Here is a 9205-nt window from a genome sequence, read left to right on the forward strand (position 1 = left end):
GAGTTTGGCCGTGATATTAGAACCATCTCCATCTGTATTTTCCAAATTTATCTAGCTGCCAATTCAACCATCCACCTCCAAGATTAGTCGCGTAAGAGTTAAATATCTGAAATATTAAAAATATATATATAGGTTAGAGCAACAACATCCAGTTTACATTTTACATTCTGACTCAACCAGTAAAAATCAATCAAAATTGAACGAAGAGTGGCTTTCAATCAAAATTGAAGAGTGACTTTCCAGCTCAACTGCAACACATCGCTAATGAACTGCCAGCCTGATTTTATTACCTGAACAACGCCATGCATACCACAGATTAAACCAGAAGGATATGCACATAAGACAAACAAATGGAACAAATCTGTAATTTCAGAAAGAATATATTGAACATAGTATAAGGTATTTGCACATCGCCAAGACTGGCGCTTGGATTAGCGTTCTTCATTTGCTCCATGGCTTAATGACTGTGACAACGATTATAACGACGACTAGTAGGAGAATAAGTATGGCAAAGCACATCCACTTGCGAGAGTTCTTCTGGAGTGTCTTTGCTTTTTGTAGAGCAACCGTCCCAGATTGAACATGATCCACGGCACTTGAAACCTACAAACACGGAAAAAAAATTGTTAAGATGGCAGAGCCCTTCTTAACTGTGCCATTGAGTGAATTTCAAGTTACTGAACTTTGAGCTGATTTTACAAATTTGTTAACATTGAGTGTCTCTACAATAGTTAAAAATTGTAGTTAACGTGTTGACGGCCCCTCAAGATTTTAAATTGTACATAGAAAACAGTTGACAAAAATTGAGATTTTAAATAATAAATCAATTGAAACTGTCAGCTACAACTAAGAAGTCAAAATACTCCACAAAAAGATGTCACTATGAAATGCAAATTTCTGTTGTTATTCATACCTGGGTCTCAATGTTATCCAGCATTTCCCCTTGAGCATCAACTAGCACTGCCATATCAATAAAAATCTACAAGGCAAAAAGAAATGCAAAATTTAGGAGCGACCTCTGAAAACTTAGATATGCTTCTTCTGGGAATAAATAATTAAAAAATTATTCTCAGATTATCCTCCAAAATTTCTGCCTCATCTTAAAGCGATGATGCAATCACCAAATGCTTGTAAAAAACAAAGAATTCTCTTGCTAGGTTTATGCAACTCAAAGAATTCATCACAAAATCACATGTCACTAAAGTTGGATGATGATAATAAAATTGTATTTACTTCATTTCACTTGCAGGTTTGCAACCTGACAAACACATACTGCACCATTATGATGTGGAAGGGAAAATAAAAGTTTCAGCTAGCTATTCTTCAAGAAGCTACAATATCGCAACAAGACAAATATTGAATAAAAAATTTGAGTTTCCATGAGAATTGTTGGTTTAAGCATGCTGCATACCCGTCCGGATTATAAATGTACAAAATTTTCAATACAAATGAGGGGCAGGCTACAGTGAGGAGCACAGAAAGGGAGTGGAAGGGATGAGGAAAGTCAATCATCCAAACATGTTTACCTTACTTAGAAACCTAAGGAAAATAATTGGGAATAAATCATGTTGACATGTGTGCCTTTCATCTTCCTTGTCAGACCTTCCTTGTCAGACGTATTGCGGATTGTATGTGGAGTTGGTGCTCAATTGTGCATGGAATACAAGGGATGTGCACTGAGCAAACACATGGCAAGTGGCAGGGTGCATTGGGTGAGAGGCAGTGACAAAGAGCGTGACAAGCACATGACTACGTCGCCAAAGATGTGTGATAAACTGCTGGAACTCACGTAATGGACTGCGCACAAAGGATCGACAATGCTCAGGTGCGCAATGGTATTGGGTTGGCGGAAAATGACTAATGTTGACTAGTAAGCAGGCAACAACGAGCAACAACAGGCTACAATAAGTGGCATTGACGACATGGGAGAACAGAGGGAGGAAGAAAGGGCAAAAATGGGAGGAAAATGTTTTTGCCCAATTTGGCTGAACGCTATTTTTACCCAATAGTGAATCTGCAGATTGGATTGTTCTTCCTTGCTTTGGAGTTAGATGTTGTTGGTAAATAGTGAACGGATGCCTCGACTTCTGCACCAATCTGCTCCACTTTTTGTTCCCACAAGTAAACCCAACATAAAGTATCATTAAACAGAGTCAGATGCCCTCAAAAACTCAAAAAAAAACATAGCCAGTTTAGATTGCTTGGTGATCTGGTTGGATGAAGGCCTAAGCAAACAAACTGGCAATACATATTCGTGATGGAATACTTTATCTGTAGCACATGATCACTTTAAAAAACTATCCAATAAAAGTTGTAATAACAATACAAAAAGCCAGTCCACAAGTTGACCTATCCAACAATCTCATAAAGCACTGATTGGGAATACTGAAAATCATCTAAACAACTACTAAAAGCATCTGAAAAACTGTACAATGCAATAAGTTAACTTAAGTGACTTAGAATGACACTGGGAAGATACAATAACTTAAAAAATTATTTTCGTTGAAAAAAATTCCAGAATAGGGAAAGAAGCAGCAATTCATGTAAAAAAACATATAAGCAGAATCCTTTGATCATATAAAAAAACGAAAATATGATTGACCTGTTGCAACTCAAGTAACTTCCTCTCTAGATCCTTGACAGTGTTATGACGCTCTTGGATTTCTGCAAGGGTATCCATTACCTGCATTAGAGAGTGATTAAAATCATACAGTTCAGAATTTGATAGATATCGGTGGATGAAAAACAATACAAAATGAAGTCATTAATTACCATAGATCAAAATATTATTTTATAAATGTATGTTGCACTAATAATAGATTCTATGTTTAGTATATTTATTAAATTTTGTATTAATATATAATTGCAGTTATTATTGATGACTATATAAAGCGTGTAGTAACCTCACCATGTAGATCTAAGAAAGTTATCATGGCACTCCCATTTGGTCATTCAAACAATTGTACTAGCATGCATACAAACAATTGACTTGTAAGTGTAATAAGCAAGGTTTGATTATGCATGTTGATCCTACGTGAAGGAACTTGTAATTACAGATAAGTCAAAGAGCCTGTAAAACAAACCTGGCCCCGTCCTTGTTCTTGAATGGCATTCTGAAAAATTTGTTCACTATTGCCTGTTTCTATCAACTGGTCAATAGTCTGAAAGGAAAAGGGTGGAATCTCTCTTACAAAGTCGAGAAGGTCAAATATGGATGGATAATCATAGAAAATGTCCTTGTACCTCTTCATTAGGCCGATTACCCGTAACTGTTGAAATCCAAGAAGACAGGAAAGTAGCCAACATGTTATGAAGATAAAAGAGGTGACTAGCATTTCAAAAACAAACAAAGATAACCTGTAATAACTCTTCTTTCTACAACTTCTCTATATTCTTGCTGGATTCTTTCCCTTAGAGTCTGAGGGAAAAAACCTGAATTAGATGCAAGATATGAGTAAGGAAGAAAAAGCAGGTGATGATAATCATAATTCATATATACATAAAAACACACACACATATATATATAGCATAGGGTACCAAAAGACCCACAGTGCCATGCAACTCCTGTAAAATCAGAGCTCGATGAATTTACTGAACAGACATTGTACCAGAATATGGATCAGCTTTTACCATCACTTGGCAAACCCGTAGACAGCATGGATGTAGAATGCTGACATCTGCTGGTGTGATATCAGACATTCCATGCTGACAACAAGGGATTACAAGACAAAGGAATCATGTGTACTATCTCCAGGCACAAGGTTAGAGTCACATATCAGCATGACTTGCATACTAGTAAGATATAGATTCCCATGAATTTATAAGCACAAATCTGAACAATCCTAGTATATTTATTCATATGCATCCAACACAACAGTTTTTAGGTCCAAATCAAACTGCTTGGTCAGTGTTAGGTACTCTGTCTAGTACCAACAGGCCATGCACTGAATTGTTCTGGGCTGTGACCAAAACTCGCTCTTGTGCCAATACTTTAAACCTTGTCCAACTATACTATTTCCCTTTTTTTTTAAACAAAAAAGGAACTAAAAGAAAAACTTGAAGCATGCCATGTTAGAACAAAAGGTCGGGCAGCTTCTTTTCTACTTAAATGATAAGCTTTGATCTTGAGTTGGCTTTGGAATGGGAATAAATACCTTTTGTTCTTTTCTTTTGTCAATTTCACACATCTTTATAGCAGAATAAAAGGAACAAAACAGATAAGAAAAACTTAGGAGTGTGCCATTAAGAACTTGCCTGAAATTCAGACATGCGATCTTTCAACTTTCGTTTCAGTGCTCTGTATTAAAATTGTCCCAAGCACATGAGATTATTTCATAAAGGCATCTCTCACATATCATATAAAAGAGTCAAGATGTAAACTTTACTCAGTTGTTGCAGTTCTGGAACGATCTATACTCGATCCTTTCCCACATCCAGGCTTTTGCCTATTTGCTAAATTCTAGATAGCAAAAATTATTAACAGTCAGTCCTGGAATGATACACTACCAAATCTTGAAACTTTGTATTCAACACAAACAGAAATACACTCCAAAAAAAAATGAATTAAACTATATCAACCACTGACTAGTTGACTGCAAGGAAGCCAAACTGTCTATCAGAAAGACAAAGGTAAACTTTAAATTAGAAAAACTTGGAAAGTCAATTTCCATATATGAAAATCTTCATAGCTACAGCTGACACTAGTACTTTCCTTAAATAGAACATTTAAACTAGTTTTTTCCTAATAGAAAAAGCAGGAAGCAGTCACAAAAGTAGATACATTAAAAAATAATGAAGTTGGGAAATTATAAAAGAGACAGAACATAGGATTGGTGAAAGCAAGATGCTCATTAGGCTTTCCAATACTGCAAAAATTATGACTAAACAAAAACTTATATAAAAGGCGCTCTGAAACTTATATATTTATCACAAGTTGATTTGAGCATCAGGGATATGAACCATACATCTCGATCCAGTTCTTCAAATTTTGACTTTGCTAAACGTGCAGTTTTCCCTGCCTCATCAATATCTTTCTGCATTTGTTGCTTGATTGCTACATCCCAAAGACAAAGTAGTCACTATAACTACCATGCAGATTACGAAATATGAAGACAAACATCACATAGTTTAGCCAATATTTTTAAAAGGTTGATAACTGATGGTAATTACCTTTCATGTCAGAAGCCTTGGTAAAAGTTTTTGATCTCTCATTTGCTGACTGTAGTGCAGAAAGAAAAGAAATGAAGAAGGTCAAAGTGGAAAATTATTAAGCAAAAAAGTCCCCATGATTAAAAACTTTAAACCCATGCAAAGAAATATGAAAATAAAAATAAAGCACACTGATGAATGATGATAACTGAGGGAACAATTCCAATCATGTAATCAAAGCTGCAGCTCTCTCTAAAAGAATGTTCAATACGTCAGTTCAATTCCTGCGGTACTACGCAGCAAAATCCAAGTTAAATAGGAACCCAGTAAAAATTTGAAAATGAAGTTGAGTGCAAATCACCATGAGATTTAACAGCTTTATGTCTTAGCTCTAAAGATAATGCATCTAAGGTTTAAGTGAATCTCTATTAATTTGAAGATGTTGGATTTGTGGAGAACAATTCTTAATCCTCATTAAGGCAAATTTTACCAATAGGAAGAAGAGAAAATAGACCACGTGAGGGAACAAATGAATAAGGTGTACAATAACCTTCCATGCCATGGCAAACTTTCTATCCAGGATAAAGTTATATATGTAAGAATAAGTTGTAAAATAACATTCCATGCCATGACAGACTTTCTATCCATGTGGAATGACACAATTTTGAAATTTTTGTGTAAATATAAGGTTGGGGGTGTAAACAAGCCAAGCCGCTGTAAACAAGCCAAGCCGCTTGTGAACTATTCGGGTTAACGAGCCAAGCTCGAGCCTAATTTTGAGATTGAAAACATTATTGAGCCAAGCTTGAGCTTAACAAAATTTGGTTAGTGAGCTCACAAGCATGTTTGTTTAGAGGCTCGTTTATATATATATATATATATAGGGTGGTATTCTATTGCACACCACCCTATCTGCGCCCCTCAGACACATTGCCCGTGTGGCATCGTTGACTGGATGCTACCACGCAGGCAGCGTGTCATAGTCGTGCAAACCAGCATGGATACGGGTGTGTGCAACAAAACACCCCATATATATATATCACATGAATTGTAAATATAATAATATCTTAATAATTAAAACATCAAAGTAAAATAATACCCTTAACTCGAGCTTGATTACGTGCCTAACGAGCTAGAACTCAATCTTGTTTAACATCTGAAAATGATATGTTAACGAGCCGAGCTCAAACTAAGCTGGTTTAACTTTTAAACAACTATTTTCAAACCGAGTTCGAGCCGTTCACGAACTATTTAATTTCATTACGAAGCGAGCTCGAACTTACAAATTAAAGCTCAAATCGAACTTGAGCTGAGCTCAAGCTTAGGGAAAAACCAATCGAGCCAAGCTCGAACCACTTCTTGTTGAGCTCGGTTTGGTTTAATTACACCCCTATACAAGTCTTAAAAGAATAACAAATGAATTAATATTAACATGAGTCATAGCATGCCAAGGGGTGTCAAATGTGTGTATATGACTAGATAGTCATCATCAGTGTGATCAACACAGACATTAACATAGAGGAGATAGAAAAAAAAAATACCTATGTTGATTAGTATTGATTTTTGGTAATTTACCATGCCACTGACACAGTATAAGATTTCAAATCATGAGGCCAACTTCAACTATAATCAGTTAGACAGAACTTTAATAGAATGAGCTAAAGTTTCTGGAGCATAATGGATTTGAATGATGAGGAAAAGTCAAACTTGTTGGAATGTGTACCTGAAGATTCTTTGATAGAGTTGAAAGCTTGTCAACTTGTTTCTCGATTACTTGAACCTAGCATAAAAAACAAGCATCAAGCTCTTTAACAGCTCAACTATGATATTGCATACTTCATAAACTTAATGTTGTAGACTTGGCACCTGCTTAAAAAAGACTTCCAGTCCCTGTTCTGCAACACTAACTGGAGGCTGCTGTCCTAATTCAATGTCGGCATCTCTTGAAGGTTCTCCTCGAGGGAGTTCAAAAGAATCCTACCAAAATAATTGAATAGTAATACCTCAGTTCATAATATATACATTCTCTAGAGAAAAGAATAAGAGTGCAATATTTCAGAATGTTAGAATTGCATCCATTTGAAAAATTATCTTCTCAAGCAATCGAGAAAAAACTGAACTATTTACCAGCTGAGATAGAATAATATACATGTTTGTTTGTGTAGCAATATCCAAATAGAAAAAACTTCAACCACTAGTAAAAATGAAGTATGTTGTCATCAAACTTATCATATATTTCTGAATGCCTTGACAAAAAAATTGTCTCCATATGAAGAGCAATGCAGTTTGCTAGAATTAGACTATTTTGGATCTTTAAGAACCAGATGCATTTATTTAGTGATGTATGGTAGACATGTTGAACAAAAAGATATTTGCCATAGGAATAGTGAAAGCTATTTAAATTGTTGGTGATAGGTTTATATAGAAACAAGAAAAACAAGAATTATATTACTGCTTTTACACAATGTGAAATTGTGAACCATCAGGACACTCTAATATTTCCATCAGCAAATTGTGAACCCGACTATTTGGATTCGGCTAAATGAATGCTACAAACCATTAAGTACTATGTAACAATATAACACTGGTAGATTTTAAATCAATTAAATTAATTTTTTGATAGATTGACTATGTTGTATATCTATGTTTCATAATTGCCGTGCCCATTCCACAAAGAACCAAAACCTTGATGTAGATTTGAGAGTTGTAACATGCTACAGCATTTTCTAGGAAATGGCTGACAATAGCAAATATGTTTAAAAGTCATTAATCTCATTCATAATCCAAAGCAAGTGACATTCTAGAAGTAGATACTTGATGCAATGACCAAAAACTCAAGTTCAAGCAATATGATGGGGTTTTTTTTTCTGAAATGCATCACATGATGCTGCAAAAGCGTACACAGGGCTACCTCATTGCATATTTCATGTGCATTACCCTTAGTGATCGCAATGAATGGCTAGTAAAATTAGAGATTATAATAAAAGTTGCATGCATATAGCATAGGGACTGCATATTGCTTTTGTCTTTAATTGACTCCCCAAATAAATTTGGCGGGTTCAAGTCAATTTAACATATGCAGAATTAGACTGCAGGGAAAGTGAATATACTACCAACAAAGCAGATAGACAAGATCATAAGAATCAGCAAGCACAATGAGAACCAAAGAATGATTGTCCATAACAAAGAGGAAGTTGCTGCTTCACAGGATCAAACTATGTATATTTAAGTTATTTACCAAAAAAGCAAAAAAGTCTCTGTCAGTCATTGGATTTGTTAAAATTTAATCATTTCTACATTGCTTTTTTTGGGTTTTACAGAGTTTTATACAGATTAAGTTCATTACTAATTTTTCAATTTAAAATTATACTTATATTAACAGATGTCTTATGGATCATTCTGTGGAACTATTGGTTTTTTTTTTTTTTTGTATTTGCGTGAAATTTGAGAAGAGGCTAATTAATGATCTATTGGCGATATCTTTGCGTCTGAGTAGAGTAAATAACAAGTCACCAGTCAAGTATACATCAGCAATGACCAGAAAAAGTTTCATTTATTTCATTTTCTTTTAAATTGTTCAAAAGTTCTCTCAAGGTATGACCAATACACCTAGAATCCGAGCACACATATAATCAATGAATCAAGAAAAACTCCAATGAGCTCTCCATCAAGTAAATCCTCTTCATACTTTCTTGCAGCAAAGCCAATGCTGAATCCTCTCCTTAACCAAAAGAAGAACATTCGAAATCTCCCATATTCAGTATAACACCAACCAATATCAACAGGATTGCGAGATCTACACCCCCCCCCCCCTCCCCAAAACCCTCCACGAATAGTAACATTCAATAAAATTACCGATAGGAGGTTATTCATCCTGGCGGTGGACGAACGTAGAGACGAGTAGCCAAGTCGAGATCCGGAGGAGGAGATGAGCCCTCTGGGAAGCAATCGGTGCGAGGAATCGAAGGGAAGGCAAGTTTGGTGGAGGTGGCAGCGGTGGTGGTCTCGATCGGGGTGGCCGACGCCTTTCCCTTTCTGTCTAGTGTTGCTTAAGTTG

At 35.6% G+C, this 9205-nt stretch overlaps 1 protein-coding gene across 3 annotated transcripts; it reads right to left on the bottom strand.

The window, feature by feature from the left end:
• Window positions 1-103: 103 nt before the first annotated feature.
• Window positions 104-9205, bottom strand: LOC122038772 (syntaxin-132-like). Of its 3 annotated transcripts, XM_042598703.1 has the most exons (14): window positions 9004-9205; window positions 7015-7125; window positions 6872-6928; window positions 5170-5218; window positions 4965-5053; window positions 4386-4459; window positions 4255-4297; window positions 3358-3418; window positions 3244-3269; window positions 3084-3161; window positions 2603-2683; window positions 914-979; window positions 410-603; window positions 104-290 (listed from the first exon to the last, which is right to left on the bottom strand). In XM_042598703.1, the coding sequence occupies exons 1-13, from the start codon at window positions 9019-9021 to the stop codon at window positions 442-444; spliced, it is 915 nt and encodes a 304-aa protein (XP_042454637.1). In that variant the 5' UTR covers window positions 9022-9205; the 3' UTR covers window positions 104-290; window positions 410-441. The 3 variants fall into 3 exon arrangements, 2 of the variants coding, with proteins under 2 accessions (XP_042454637.1, XP_042454636.1); XM_042598702.1 differs by lacking the exon at window positions 104-290 and having other exon boundaries at window positions 352-603; window positions 9004-9204; XR_006127939.1 differs by lacking the exon at window positions 104-290 and having other exon boundaries at window positions 565-603; window positions 2603-2664.

The sequence above is a fragment of the Zingiber officinale genome, chromosome 1A (genome assembly GCF_018446385.1).
Source record: "Zingiber officinale cultivar Zhangliang chromosome 1A, Zo_v1.1, whole genome shotgun sequence".
Lineage (NCBI taxonomy): Eukaryota > Viridiplantae > Streptophyta > Magnoliopsida > Zingiberales > Zingiberaceae > Zingiber > Zingiber officinale.